This window comes from Uranotaenia lowii, chromosome 3 (genome assembly GCF_029784155.1).
Source record: "Uranotaenia lowii strain MFRU-FL chromosome 3, ASM2978415v1, whole genome shotgun sequence".
NCBI lineage: Eukaryota > Metazoa > Arthropoda > Insecta > Diptera > Culicidae > Uranotaenia > Uranotaenia lowii.
This window is the reverse complement of record NC_073693.1, coordinates 224,357,800-224,373,967: the sequence shown is the minus strand read 5'-3', so window position 1 is coordinate 224,373,967 and position 16,168 is coordinate 224,357,800. Positions and strand designations below refer to the sequence as shown.

Sequence of the window (16,168 nt, the reverse complement as noted above, 5' to 3'; positions counted from 1 at the left end):
AGTTCATAAAATAGATTTATAATTTGACCCACTGTGATTATCGATCATCTCTAAGATCGTTTGCTTCGCGTCCCGTTAGCGATTAGTTGCGTAGCCTATCCTTCTCTAATTGAAGTAAATCACCCTAGCGTCATCATAAATTTGGAAGATTTGTTGACAGATAATCGAGGGTATTAAACATTAGATATAACCATCCCTTTCTTGTCGTTTAGTTCGTATGATGGTTCACGATGAAAGGCAACCTCACGGGGGAACATATTCAGTCCAGAGACTAGGCTCGTTCTGTTTACGACATCCTGCATTGCTTCACGAGAAGATCAAAATGTATTAGGATATTGAATAATTGGTTGACGGAAAAATTGGTATGAAATAATTTTCATACGTGTTGTTTCCAATGTGATGTAGGAATAAAAAAAATATTAACGATAAATAATGCCACCAGAAAATCTGGAGCATCATCTGTTATTTCGAAAAATCACTTCTCGAGCTCTCTTCTTATCAAAGCGTAACCAATTTATCATAAATAATATTTAAAAAAAATCAACGTCACAAAAATTAATTGTACGATTAATTTATCCAGGTGTAAGGACCAATATCCGCTTTATTAGTTTTTTGAGTAACTGCCTTAATATAATACTGAGCACATAAGAAATGATCACGGAAGCTGTTTTGAAATATTCCAAAATATCAAACAGACAAACTGACAGACGTCAGTGAATTCATGGTAGCTGGTCAACAAGTTGAGAAAGTGGAGTGCTTCCAGTGTCTTGGTAGTCAGATAATGTCTGATGGTGGTACCAAGAAAGACATCGAAACCCGGTTCAGAAAAGCCCGATTTGCATTTGCGAGTCTCCGGAACTTATGGCGCTCACGTCAGATATCTCCACGAACGAAAATCCGTATTGCTGTACGAGTGCGAAACTTGGTGCACATATGCGGTGACGACGCGAAAATGCAAGCTTTTGTGAATCGCTGGCTGCGGATTATCATTCGCGCTTGGTGGCCTGGCAACTGGATCTCAAATGAGGAACTACATCGACGGTGTCATCAAAGGGCGCTAGAAATCGGTATTCGGGAACGTAAAAGGTGTTCACGATGAATTGTCACACTATGAAATTGCTTTGCTCTAACTTTTTAACCTTGGATAGAATTTAATGAAAGTTTGGGTGGATTTAGTTCATTGTTCGGAACTGCCTTACGGAAAAACCATTTTTTTGTAGCTGATGCTCAAAAGCTGAAATATTATTTATTTTGATTACAATAGGTTTAGTTTTGTTAATTAATGTTTTAGTGAATAAAGCTTAGTTCTTTTAGAAATGGGACAGTTACGAATGCCTGTATCTAAAAAACCATTCGTTTGAACGAAATACTTTCTATGAAGAAAAAGAAGGTAATGTTATGATCTTTTATGAAAAAATTTGAAAAAAAATATTTACCGTTATTTGTTAAAGAAATTTCTACTTTATTATTAATATCTCCCATTGACCGGCGCACACTTTTTTCAGTCATGGAATTGATCAGTTTCTCCAACTTATACTTCGTAAAATCTATATTTTAGGTGGCTTCACCCTCCTTCTTCAATTTCTGATACTTTTTGGTCCAATAGTTTTCTGGAAACTAGAAACTGGAAGCATTTTAGTGGATACAGTTGTTTCGAAATGAACAAATTTGATTATTTTTTACCACATTTTTGAACGTTTTTTTTCGGTACCGGTTTTACAGCTTGAGAGCTTTGGAACTATCAAAAAATGGTTGTTTGAGGTTGGTTTTCAATGAGTCATTACTAGGCAACACTTTCAGCTTATCGGAGAAAATTGTTTTGGACATTTCAGCGATCTACCCTTAGTTTTTCGTTTATTGAAAATTAAAAATGCTGGTATGAGACTCGACTTCCTTGATGACCCTCAAACGTAGTTGCCGATCCTGTGCTTTACTCCAATGCTTGATTTGAACTTTGTGGACATTTTTACAGTGTTTGCATACTTATCCACCACAAAAACTTAGTAATTCTTTGAATAATCAACGGTTTTGTCAGCTATCAATTTGATAATGACGTATTTTCAAGGAAACTGTGCAAAATGATTTTTTTCCTTTTCTCTTGTATCGTACACATCTCAAAAACGCGTAAATTTTAAATTTTGAAAAAAATAGGTCAAATAGTACTTTTTACAGGCAACAAAATGCTGTCAAAATTTTCAATATCCAATAACTAGTTAACGAGCTATTAGCAAATGAAAGTGTCCCATTTCTAAAAGAACTAAGCTTTACATACTGTTTGTTTTTTCGCTTTTACTTTTACAGGGTGACAAAAAAGTCCGGTCACACACGCAAATCTCAATATTTCAAAGAATAAGAAGAAAATCAGAATCTGGTTTTCATAGCTTTATTCAGTAACTCATAAAGATATTTCACAGACGGTATCTTGGAATTACACCACCTTTCTCTGATCTAACCAGCTTCAGACGGTGCGCACGTGCTCCATCGGCATCTCGTCCCAGATTTTCCTGATAACTCGCTCGAATTGCTCCAAATTTGTTATTTTATAGTCGTTCAGCTTCGACATATCCCCACACGAAATAATCCAGTGGATTCAGATCCGGAGACGACGGAGGCCATTCATTCTTTGGAATGAAATCTGTCAAATTTTCCTCACACCACGCCTGAACAACCTTTGCGGTGTGGGATGGGGCACCATCTTGCTGGAAGCAGTAGTAATCGTCTGCAAACAATAGTTCAGCTTGAGGCAGAACATTTTTCTTCAAAACCGTGTCCAAGTAGTACGCTGCGTTGATTTTGACCCCTTTATCGATAAAAATAAGAGGCAGTTTACCTCTCTTGCAAATGGCTCCCCAAACCATCACTGACGTCTTATTTTGGAACCGGGAAACGTTCAACTTGTCCGTAGGAGCTTGCTGGAGGCTCACACTCCAAACTCGATCATTTTGACGATTGACTGTTTGCTCCAAAACGAACAGCTTCTCGTCCGAAAAAATGATCTCGTCATCTGCGCGCCAGCCGAGCAACTCCCGCAACCGTTGATACCTCTTGTCTATTGTAGCTTTGGTAACCCCATGAACCACCTGTTTTTTGTACGGTGTACGTTTTAAATCCTTGCGCAGAAGCAGGCGGATTGATTCTCGGTTCATTTTGAGGTTCCTGGCCAGCTTCCGTGCAGATTGGGCGGGATACCGTCTAATCCGGTCTCGAATAATCTTTATCAGCGTTGGAGTTCTCACAGACCTTGTTCGTCTAGATCTCGACTTGTCCTCGGTGCCTCCGGTCTCTAGGTACCGATTTATGGTCCGGTACACGAATTTCCGGTTGATTCCGAGCGGTTTTAGATGTTTGAATATGTGTCCGGGTTTGAACCCTTTCACATATTAAGCGATAACAGCTGCTCTAAACTCTGCCATAGCTCACAACTCAATGTAAACAAACTGCACAGAAACGAAACTCTGCCACTTTGGGCAGCGAAGTTTGCCCTTTCATTTGACATATAGATGGCACCAGAGAGATGCAACGTGTAGGCTACAGGCGACCCAAAAAAGTGTGACAGGACTTTTTTGTCACCCTGTAGGCAAAGTTCAGTTAAACGATAATGTTTGTTACGAAGGCTGTAAACGAAAGATGATTTTGAATCTTATCTCAATAAATGAAATAATTTTAACTTACAATACAGTCGCTAGCTCTAACCGCAAACTTCAAACTTCAGGATAACGTACTGACTAACGATCTAGAGGTAAACAGAACAGGTTTGATTTAACTAATCTGTCTCTGAGTATGGGAAAGGACTGCTTACCAGATCAACTGAAAATGGCACACCTAATGAATCGATCGGTTATTCTGTTCAAGAAGGGATGTAATTACTAGCTCCAACTACGAACCGTAAACTTCGGGCTAACGGATGGGTAATCGATCTAGGGATAAACGGAACATGTTTAACTAGTCTATCTTCAAGGATCGCAAGGCTGCTTACCAGCCTACCAGCCTAGATCTACTGAGAAATCTACACATAACGTTGTTAATTATATCAGCTTAATCTGATGACTTCTTATAAACCAACAGTGTGTTAAACTTGTGGATTTAAGGCTCCTGGTAAACAAAAACAACCTATCAGTTTTCCTTTGATGACATTCTTCTAAATCTCTCACTTCACTAGTTCATGGATCGTCCGGTACTCACGCTACTTTTCATGCTGAATCCCAGGGGTACCCGTAACATTCATAGTGCATTGTTTACATCCTAAAAGTTTTGAAGTTCTGTGATGAAAACTCGCGGAAATGGAGTCGAAAGAACAGCTCGTGCGTAATAAAATCTTGCGCATTCATCACGAGAACAAGGATCTCTCGCATCGTTCCAGCGCTAAAACGTTGGGAATCGCGAATTCCACGGTGTCGCGAGTGATTAAGCAGTTCGAGGAACGATTGACAACCGATCAGAAGCCCAGAAGTGAAGGAAACAGTATTCCATACAACAAAACACCCCAACCGCGTAGTTGGGGCCTTCAACCGATACCCGAACGCCTCCGTTCGGGATGTGGCTAAGAAGCTGCACAAAAGGCCCCTAATCGCGACGAGAAGCAAAACAAGTCCGCCAAAACCCGTGCCAGGAAGTTGTACCTCAACATGCTGACGAAAGTTGAATGCTGCATCATGGACGACGAAACATATGTGGAGACCGATTTCAAACAGATCCCCGGCAACCTGTTTTTCACGGCCACGGATAAGTTAAGCGTTGCAGAGCATGTCCGCACTCAGAAGATGTCCAAATTTGCGAATAATATCCTGGTTTGGCAAACCATCTGTACGTGCGGGATGCGGAGTGCACCTTTTGTGACCCAGGACTCGATGAACGGACAGGTGTACATGAAAGAGTGCCTCCAGAAGCGGTATCTCCCTCTCCTGAAGGCCCAGAACGTCCCAACAATCTTCTGGCCGGATTTGGCCTCATGCCACTACTCCAAGGACGTGCTGAAGAGGTATGCGGACAGTAAGGTCAATTTCGTGCCGAAAATGTTCAACTCTCCCAACACGCCCCATCGAGAAGTACTGGGCGATTATGAAGCAGCACCTTCTCAAACGACCTAAGGTAGTGAAGACAGTCAAGGAACTGAGCTAAAAGTATGGGTTTACATGCAAAAAACGGTTGATTCACAGGTTGTGCAGAATCTTATGAGCGGGGTTAAGGCCAAGGTGCGAGCATTTGCGTATGGACTGTAAATAAAATACGACTAAAATGATCAAATGAAGTTTAATAGCTATTTTTCAATCCCTGAAAATTTGATGGCAATCGGATGAAAACTCGAATTTTGCGAATCAATTTTGTTTGTAGCAATTTCATCGTGGACACCCTTTATCTCCCCTACAGGAAAAAAAAGACTTGAGCATCGTTAATTTAAGACAAAATTTGCTTAACATATCAAAGGCGTTGGATTCTTCACTGCGTTTCTCCAGATGTGTTTTAGATGTACCTGCGCCAGTGTATTTCAACTTACAAATGTCGCAGTTAAAGACTTTTTCCTTGATTAGCACTCAGCAAATTCACGATATACATAAGTAGTATATTTAGTGATTAGAAAAATGAGAAGTAATGAGAAGTTTGTATGTTTATGGCTATTGTGATAAACTCAGACAGAACTCTTCAAGCCGGTAATTGAACTTACTTGCACTACTAACGTATATTTTTCATATTTTTATTATCTAATGCATCGATGACCAGGATTATCCTTTATTTGAAAAGTGCTGAAAAACTAGATGATCAAATCGTGTAAAATCTGGCTAAAGTTTTATCGTATTTTGTTAAAATTGATTTTGAAAAATACAATTTAAACATCGTTACTTTTTATTCGTGAATTTTTTTTTTTGTATTTCTGTGAAGTGGTCGTTATGTTTTTCTTAGGTTTATGGCTCAGATCAGCCTTTGGCCCATTCTTGGATAATTTGAAAACTTGCGTCCTTCATTTTTGTTTTCAACGTGATCTCTGTTACATTTAATCATGCATTGCAAACTGTAAAATGGTTGGATCTCACCCAATAAGTTGTCATTGAGAGGATATATTTTTAACTGATTCGGATCCGTTCGTCTTCAGTTGGCAGAAGCAGGGCTGATGATGTTTTGATGCTGGGACCTCCCATGCAAGGCCAGATTAAAGGGGGGGGGGCAAAGGGGGCAATTGCCCCGGACCCCTCGGCTCAGAGGGGCCCCCGAGGGAAAAAAAAGTTTTATCATTACTTTAATCATACTACTTCAATTTCTACAAATATATGAAAAGAAATCAAAACTAGAAAATCGGAATAAAAAGTTGAAATATAACAACTAAAGGGGCCCCTGTGAAATAATATCGAGAATAGTTTTTCACTTACACAAGTTAAGGGGCCCCTAGAGTAAGCAGTGAAGGAGTTCTCCCGCATTTTGCGGGCTGAAAATATCAATAATTTGGTATTGAATTTCTAAATTTTCAACCCAAAATCTGGACAAAAGATTTTAAACCGAATTAGAAAAAAAAAATTGAGAAGAATGTGAGGCAAAACACCTTAGATATATTTTGTTTATCGAAACATATCAGTCAGGATATCCTGAACAGAACAGGAAAAATAAAGAGAAACATCGCCTCATCTTTATTACATACAAACGTCTTGTACATTTATACTGATCATTATTACGTAAATTTTCCAAGTAATGGTTACAGCACTAAAATAGCAGCTAATTTCGCCAAAACTGGCTCACAGTGGTAAGAGAGAACAGAGAAGCTTCATGATAAACATTTCAGAATTTTACCCGGGCAGTATCCGGGTTAATACCGGGTATTATTATAACTTTTTACCTTTCAATCATTGTTATTGAAATTTCCGTTGGTTTATAAATTCTGAACCATTTAAACGCTTCCCCTATTTTTCAAAAAAAAATCATAAAAAAAAATCTATAGTTGCTTAAATTGGACCAATCGACAGTACAGAGTATCTTTATTAAATTTCTATCCCAAATTCTGCCTTAGACTTAAAATTCGTATTGAAACATTTTCAGCTGATTTAACCATGAAGTTCAGTTTCATGGTTTTTCTGAATTTGAGAACCCAGGATCTTTGTTTAAGGTACTATTTTTTTCAATCGATCATTTTTGTATTCATAACCCTTTGAAGGCTTTGCATGAAACTCTCGTCACATTTAGAATAGTAACACTAGTTTACAGCATTTTTGAACCCAGTAAACTGAAGGTCATTTCTAAAGTGAAATCGGGCGCTGAATCAGAAAATGAAATTCAAAAAAATCTTAGTAGATACGTTTTTGATTTATGCTCCAAATTTAAATTTCGGAAAAATTAAAAAAGTTCTTGTACTTAGATTGAAATATCTCGGACGGCATAACAGTAATTTGAAATCCCTCTTTTGCATATTAAAGGTGAATAAATTTTCTATCGATCATCTGAACACTGCTTTTGCGTTTGACCAACAGTTGGTATCATTTAAAAAATCGGATTTTCTTTTGCGCTTAAATGTCAATTTGAAACAAATATTTCAAGTGATTATTTATCAAAATCGGTTGAAAATTGAAGAAGTTACGGCTACTTTACCATAATAGTATTTTTGTAGTTTTTCATAATTTAACGAACCGCAGTACACTCATCACAGTATAGGAAGAATGAAACATGATAAATCTGACTCGCTCCAAGTCAAAATAATTTATTAGCTTACCAGAAGGTCACATGCCAAGTTTCAGGAAGATCTGACCAAAGGGAGCGGTTGCTTGACTCTAACGTGAATAAAATTTTGAGGTATTTTGCGCTGAAGGAACGAAAAATACTGGTTTTCCATCAATAACTTCTTTCATCACTAGCTGATTGTTTTTTTATGGTTGATTTTCTTAAAGCCTAAGTTGAGACAAATATTTCACCCGAAGACTGTAACTCGATTGGATTTGAAACAGAAAAGTTATTGCGGTTCAAAGATTGTATTTTGGTTGAAAATTCTCGTATAAAACGCAATGCGTAAAAAGTACTCATTGCGTGTTGGACAAAATTTGCTGCCTTTGAATTGCAATAACTTTTTTACTTCAAGTCAAATCGTGTTGCAGTCTTCGGGTGAAATGTTTGTCTCAACTTAGGCTTTAAAAAAATTAACCATAAAAAACAATCGGCTGGTGATGAAAGAAGTTATTGTTGAAAAACCAGTGTTTTTCGTTCCTTCCGGGTAAAATACCACAAAATTTTATTCACGTTTGAGACTCAAGCAACCCCTCCCTTTGGTCAGATCTTCCTGAAACTTGGCATGTGACCTTCTGGTAAGCTAATAAATATTTTTTTACTTGGAGCGAGTGAGATTTACCATGTGTTATTCTTCCTATACTATTATAAGTGTACTGCGGTTCGTTAAATTATTAAAAACTGCAAAAATTACAGTTATTGTAAAGTAGCCATAACTTCTTCAATTTTCAACCGATTTTGATAAACAACCACTTGAAATATTTTTTTAAATTGAAATTTAAGGGCAAAAGAAAATCTGATTTTTTAAAATACTATTGAGTCTAAAACTTTCGTTGAAACAAAATTTTCTTTGAAAAAAAAAGCGTTTTTTATAATTTTTTCTCTCATAAAGTCACTAATATCAACAATACTGTTGGTCGAACGCAAAAACAGTGTTGAGATGATCTATAGAAAATTTATTCACCTTTAATATGCAAAAGAGGGATTTCAAATTACTGTTGTGCCGTCCGAGATATTTTAATCTACATAAGTACAGGAACTTTTTTAATTTTTCCGAATTTCAAATTTGGAGCATAACTCAAAAACGGTTCTACTGAGATTTTTTTTTAATTTCATTTTCGGATTCAGCACCCGATTTTACATTAAAAATGTTGTTCAATTAATCAAGTTCATGATTTTTTTAAAATTTTGTAAACTAGTGTAATTAGATAGCCATTTTTTGGCAGATGAGAATCACATTCAAAAACATATTCACAAAAGTTTTTATTGTGTTTCAAAGATATAAAATTGAAATACATGTTGTGCGATTATTGCTATGACTCTTATAGTAACTTTGAAACTCTTTTTTTTTTTAATTTTATTCATATTTTGTTACTCAAAACTTGATTTAGATTTGAGACACTGAATTGTTGTTCTGAATATAACTTGATTTTTAGTCTTGAATTCTGAAACTCTTGTATCTGTATCTCTATGGAATTTGAGTTTATTTATTATGTTTATTTTTTTGAATTTGATATTCTATGTTTTAAATCTTCAGGATACTTCCCAATTGTCATGAGGTAAATATTTCTCGATGAAACACAAACCAGACGAATATCTATCTGATCATTCTTCTAAATCAGAGAATTTCCGATTTAACAAAATGAAAATTAAATTTGTATTTTTCAGCTCAAATCAGAGCTTTCATTTTTTTTACATTTCTAAACTCTTCCGCGTTGTTTCCACGGGATTAATTAACAATTTTTATTTTAATTTAATGATTAATGGCATTTCGGTGAATTATACATTCTGATAGGAAGAATTTCAAATGAAAGTAATGAAAATTATAGACGGATAGATTAGATTAGGAAGCATGAAAGGTGTTGAAAATGAGCCAAGAGCGTGATTTGAGAAAACTTCTTGCCGCACAAGACCATTTGTCCCACATCGTATTACTGTCTAGAAGAAGCATCGGGGTACGAAAAACACGTGCTTCGATCCATCCATGTATCATTGTATAGATCAATGCAAAGTCAGCCTATCGACTTTGCTTCTTCTAGACAGTAATACGATGTGGGACAAATGGTCTTGTGCGGCAAGAAGTTTTCTCAAATCACGCTCTTGGCTCAATTTCAACACCTTTCATGCTTCCTAATCTAATCTATCCGTCTATAATTTTCATTACTTTCATTTGAAATTCTTCCTATCAGAATGTATAATTCACCGAAATGCCATTAATCATTAAATTAAAAATCATAAACCAGCGGTGATAAACTGTTAACACAAAATTTTTATTTTAAGATACCAGAAACTATCTTCTACGCAGACAACATTATTTGAAGACAGTATTTTGAACTCATCTCTAATTCTTTTGCACGTTTGAAATGGTTTGTATTCTCTGGGATAGCATTTGAAAAAAAATGAATCATAGGGCCCCCCGAGAAAAATTGCCCCGGGCCCCCCGATGGTTTAATCCGGCCCTGCTCTCATGAGAAGATGTCAAAAGAATGACAGGTCAAAAAAATCGAAATAAAAATTATTGTCTTGCATTTTTTTGCCCTTTTCCTCCCGAAGAAAGTTTTGTTTTCTATCTTTCTTGTACCCCATGACCTATCGACTATTGCTTCAATATAGGAAAATACGGCATTCTTAAAAGAAAAACTTTATTGTAGTTCAAAGTGAGAAAAAAACGTTGAAATGATGAAACTTGTAAAATTTTAACCAACTTTATTTATTTATTGGTTTAGTAAAACAGAATGCAGACAAAACATAGAAATTTTGATGACTTCTCGACGAACCACCAGCAAGCTGAAATAAAGGCGGAATCTTATGTTTGTTTATGAAAATGTTCGTTCATCTCTCATTTTCTTTATGTTTGTTTTTTATTGCTTTCAAATTTACATAGTGAAAGCAATAAAAAAATTCAAAATTCAAATTTAGCTAATAATACTACCAAAACTACACTATATATCCTATATGAAAATCCGTGCAAAAGAACCGCGTAAAAAGACTCCAGACTAATCAGTTGTCTGTGCAATGAGTATGGTCAATGCCGGAATCAATTTTAAATCCTACTTTTGCAACTTGGATTTGAATCATCACAAGGAGGTCAGATATAAAAAAGCATTCCAAATATTCAATAAATTGGAACAAATTGGGCATCTTGTATACAAACTACAATGCAAACCCTTAAAGAAGAATTATTTTAGATCGATAATTTGAAAAAAAAATCTCGAATTTACAAGGTGATGCAATTCCCATCGTCATCAGTTTGACTTTCGCTCTTTAAACTGTTTGAGTTTGAGAAGAATTTTAAAAATTTTCAATTAAAAACCTTTCTTCCCCCCTTCTGGATTTTCAAAAAACAAAAAAATGGAAGGGAGGGGGGTTAAAGATGGATTTGTTCTAGCCGAGTGGGTACAGCGATTAAGCTTTTTTTAAATTATGCTTTTTGAGTCAGAACAGTATTTTTCATCCTCTGGGACCGATCATATCTTATTATCAAACATGATCGTAATTTTTCAAAACAAGCGTTTTGGAAAGACGAAGTTTGATAGCTTTCGGTTAGTTATTTCAGAAAATTGCTATTTATTTTTCCTTCTTAATGAATGAGATAAAATCTGATCCGCCCAATATTTATGTTGCTAGCTGTCGCTGGAATTGATCCACCGCTGACTGTTTATTTGACTCCTAACACCCCTAACGGCTGGATGGATCAGGCAGGGCAAGGTTTCCCGAAAAGTTAATGACGATTTCATAGAGATGACCGCATAATTGTAGTGACTACCCTTCAAGTAAATCCGCAAACTATTGAACGGATGATGGCATGGCACTGGCACGCAGGTGTGAGAAGCAAACAAATTCATCTTAACCAAAACCTTTGGCCGAAAGGGGGAAGGGCAAAAAAGCTTGCCAAATGTTGACACCCCTCGCTCATCTCTAGCTTTCGGCTTCAACTGGATGGCGTATTTCACACCGAAACGACCGCCCATTAGGTCACTTCATTATGGCAAATCAAAATGACCTTTCGGTGCGGTGCGATGGATGATTTGCAGTTATTTGAGCATAGTAGAAAGAAAAAAAAATACATTGATTGGCAGGCTGCAAGCTGGAACAATTGAAGCGCGGTATGCAATTGGACATTTTTGCACTTTTACAATGGCAAATGGCGCGGCTAGAAGCCTGGCCGGTATCTGATCGATAGACGGGCTGAAGAAGATTGCTCCATCTTACAGTGCTGGGCAATCGTGAGAAGATATTCGGATCGGTCAGGAACCGCGAGAAGCAATTTCAGGTGTCAAAAATAATAACAGACGTCTTCTCATGGGAGAATTTTCTTCGAGGAATGTTGATTTGCAAACGAGGAAGAGAGCAAATATGATTGTTTACTGTATAAAGCCGAAAGCAGGAAACTTCCATGTTTTGAATATTGTTATTTAACAACTTTCAACTGAACGAACAGAAAACATATCTTAGAAACATTTAAAGAACACCGGGGTTAGTGGGGACAATGGCTTCTGAAACAATACTGTGCACTATTTTTCATACTTTGAATGCAGAGTGTTAAATATGCTTGTAATCTATACAATAACAGTAAAAAAGATACGATTCTGACAATAACGGAAATTTACAGTGACAGTTTTGTTAAATTTCTATTTTAACACGATGATGTCGTGTCGAGTTTATGTGCATCTTTTTCAATTTCAAATTTCTCTTAAGCAAAATGGTTCTTGTCGACAAACTCTACATTGAAACAATCTTCACATTCGAAATAACAATTTCGGTAAAGAAAGCTTTCATCGTGCTGGAAAAAATAGATTAGTTTTATTGAAAATTTGTTTTTTTCAAAGTTCGCCACCAATACTATTGATGTAAAACTTTTATTATTTTCGATGAAACTTGTACGGTTTTATTAACTGCTTCTATAATCTTTTTCATTACAGAGCATTCATCATGATCCCTTCAACGTACTACCAACAGCAAGGCCAACAATCTATTCCACAGCAGCCACAACAACCACCTCACTCAGCCCAGCAATTTGCAGCCTACGTGAATGATCAAAATAGCAATAGCGTCCAATCTTATTCTCATGGAGAAACGGGAGCAACTGCTCCTCAAACATTCAGCAATCCTACAGCTCCCGAGGTCACACCAAAACCGGGAATCATTTACGCCACTCCCTCGTCGACTCCGGCACCTCATCGTATTCAATCTCCTTCGGCTGAATTCTCCATCGTTAAGAGTGTGGAAACTCCCATCTATTTCTCGGCAGACAACCACAATCACAATCCAACCGGAATTCACTACAGCCATTCACCAGCAAAACCTGCCATCCAAATACATCACGAAACCCAAACAACCTACCCTTCGATCAATCATCCCAACAATGGTATTCTAAACTACTTGGGAGTTCAGCATAAACCTCCTACTAGCCTTCTGGATTCGTACGTCCCAAGCTCTCTCCAGGTCAACCACTTTAAGCCTGTTTTGCAATACCCAACTAAACTCGCACCCTACTATCATCATACGCAACCCGCATTCCCGGTTCATCATCATCCCTACCAATACCATCATCATCATCATCAACATCAACCTCACAGCTACGTACAGCCCCAACCTCTGTTCTACCAACCCAGCTATCCGGTGGCACATCAATCTTATCCCGTCTTTCCAAGCCATGCTCCACCGACAGCTCCCCAAACTCCAATTCCATCCCCGTCCACCTACAACACCATAGCTTACTCGGTCCCAATGACCTACACTAAAACCCTATCCCAGTACAAACGATCGCCGGCCCTGGAAACCATCGCCGGTATCAAGTTTTCGTCCCCGCGAGCGCTTCTACCTACGCCAACCTTCACCGGTGCCATTACCAAACTTCACCCCTCGAGCGCTGTCAGCAAAACCATCCAGAACACCAAGTCACCTTAGCCAACCTTAGGGTCATCCATCCCCATCCAGAATTGTATTTAGCCAACTCAGAATTTCCGCTGACAGATAAGACTACTTACTAAGCCTCGTTCAACGATAAGATTAATTGTACTATGCCTAGTGAAAGGAAACAAAAGAAAAATTTCCACATTTTTGTTACCATTTTTGCTCCAGCTATTGCTGGTGCCGATCTTTGTTTTTAGATCTTAAGTAACAAGGGTAGCGTATTGCGCGTGGAAGGTGCAACTACTGTAAGTATGAATATGTGATTCGTTTGTTAGGTTTTGTTGCCTTAACAGATTACTTTTTAAATAAAACGAAAAAAAAAACTATCGTGAAAGTTATTTTGATTTCCTTCGAAAGAAATTTTTAACATTCCTTAAATAACTTAGGCGCTAGAACTCGGTGATGATAATTTCCAATGCACAGAAAGATTAATGAACACTTGTAGGTACGAGCAGCACCGATTCAGTTTAAGTTCAAATGTTAGTTAAATTAAGATCAACAACGATAATCGCTGGCTAGGAAATTGCGCTCGAGTGGCGCTGCTGCGTAGCTCAGTGTATCGGACCAGATAGATTTAAATGCAGGAGTGTTTTCTACAAAAAAAAAGCCCTCATGCGGTGTAGTTTATCAGTCGAAGCGGATTCCAGTGTAGGTTTATGTTTAAGCATTCCTGTATTATTTTTGCTTGTAGCCTAGCCGGGCAATTCCTGGCAAATTTTTGTACTAAGTTTTTCTTGTCTCGCTTGAATGTAATGGTCATGCATCATTTTACTTGGGAACTAAAGACTTTCCCAAGTAACCAAAAGTCGCATAGATACTTAATCTTGTACATTAAAAGTTCACATTTGGCTGAGTAAAAGGTCCTCGAGAGAATTGATTATATGATGCTTGAATCGTACTTCTGAACGAACATAAAAAGTCTAAAAAAGGAGCATAGAACATTTTTGTGCGTTCCAAGTACCTTTGAAAATCCAGGATTCAATTTGGACTATTGTGCTTCGTTACGAACTTCTTACGAATTTTTTGGTTCCATGAAGAACTTCTTACGAACTTTTCGGTTCCATGCAGAACTTGTTACGAACCTTTTGGTTCCATGAGGAATTTCTAAAGAACTTCAATGCAAACGTTAAAATTATTTAAAAAAAACGGTCTCTGTCTCCGTCGGCGATTGGAACAAAAATGATGTTAGGAAAAGAATATTGGAATGGAAAAGTCCAGGTACATAAGTAAATGGTACTAAGGGAATACTTTACTAAATTTAAAATAAGTTTTTGCACCAGCTTCCCACAAATTCTATAGTTTTTGAACATTAATAATCCATAGTTTAGTTTTTGGGCCAAACAAACAAAAAAATTAAATTTTGTTTTCATAACGTATAAATTTAAATTTTATTCACAATCTTACTACATTTAAAAGTTTTTACGTTTTCCACAGCGATTCCGATTCTTCTTATTTTCCTCCTCGATGAAAGCAACTCTCATATCAACCGCAACGACACACACAGCAACTTCAAATCAAAGGGGAACTCATCGATGGACACTTTTCTCAATATTTAATGCGAAAATTTTCTGCCGTGAAAAGCGTGGAATTCTGTTTTTGATTTTCTACTTGGACGAAAAGCTGACACAGTAGAAGTTGAACGGCTCCCCCAGCACCTAGAGTAAGGTCGTCACTATTTGGCACCGAAGGCACCGAAACTATTCTTGCGACCGGAAGCACTCAAATCATCAATCGCTTCGTGCATTTGTGTTTCCGCTAAGAGCAACCGAAAATCATGCGTCCTTAATTTTTTTCCAGATACATTTTGAAGAATTGCGATTGTTTTCTCCCATCAAGAATCTAAAATTTACAAAATTATCGTTAGTGAAGCAGTACAAAATAAAACTCCTTCAAAAAATTGTACTTTTTCACGAGCTCAATTTGGCTTTCACATTTTTTTTTCTCTTGTTGAAGATTCCGCAGCACTTCATAGTCGGATGATTCTTAAAAGAACTTGTTGATTCACTGCTTGGAGTTATTTTTTTTTTCAATTAGAATTTTAAAGAAAAAGTAAGGCACACATATTACAAAAACCAAAACCAAACTTTGAAAAACTTACGTTTGTTTTCGAATCGTGCGAGTCTGGTTTGGAAGAAATTGATTGATGATTAATGAATACAAATGTTTACATTTTTTATATTTAGCCTACTTTGAAAAGGTGATAACATGAATCAACTTTAAATTGATGTTTAAAATCACTGCAATATAAGCATTGCCCATGGTACAGAGGTAGCGTGTTCAGTTCTCACCACGAAGGTCCAGGTTCAAATCTACAAGCATATACACATTATTAAAGTAAGTCTGAAATTCATTTAAGGAGGAGGTATGTAATAGTCCTACAAAGATTTGAGAACATGGTACATTCCAAATTAATTAAATATAGATGAAAGCGTTTTTTTTCCATTTCTGTATTATTGATGGTTTCCTCCAAAGGCTGAATAGCCTTCTACTCAGCTTTGATTATAGAACTTAAAAGTGTGGATAAGAACTTAAATTTTCAGCTGAATAGAATGCT

The 16,168-nt window shown here is 36.9% G+C and overlaps 2 protein-coding genes across 2 annotated transcripts in view; one reads left to right on the top strand and one right to left on the bottom strand.

Moving 5' to 3' along the window:
• The window catches only part of LOC129755918 (uncharacterized), a 36,827-nt gene extending 22,906 nt beyond the window's left edge, over window positions 1-13,921 (top strand). The window contains exon 3 of the mRNA XM_055752624.1: window positions 12,621-13,921. Within this exon, the coding sequence (XP_055608599.1) occupies window positions 12,621-13,608 (988 nt within the window). The 3' untranslated portion in view covers window positions 13,609-13,921. The remainder of the gene's footprint in view (window positions 1-12,620) is intronic.
• Window positions 1-16,168, bottom strand: part of LOC129755917 (uncharacterized) — a 220,027-nt gene that overhangs the window by 89,160 nt on the left and 114,699 nt on the right. The gene's annotated exons all lie outside the window — the stretch shown is intronic.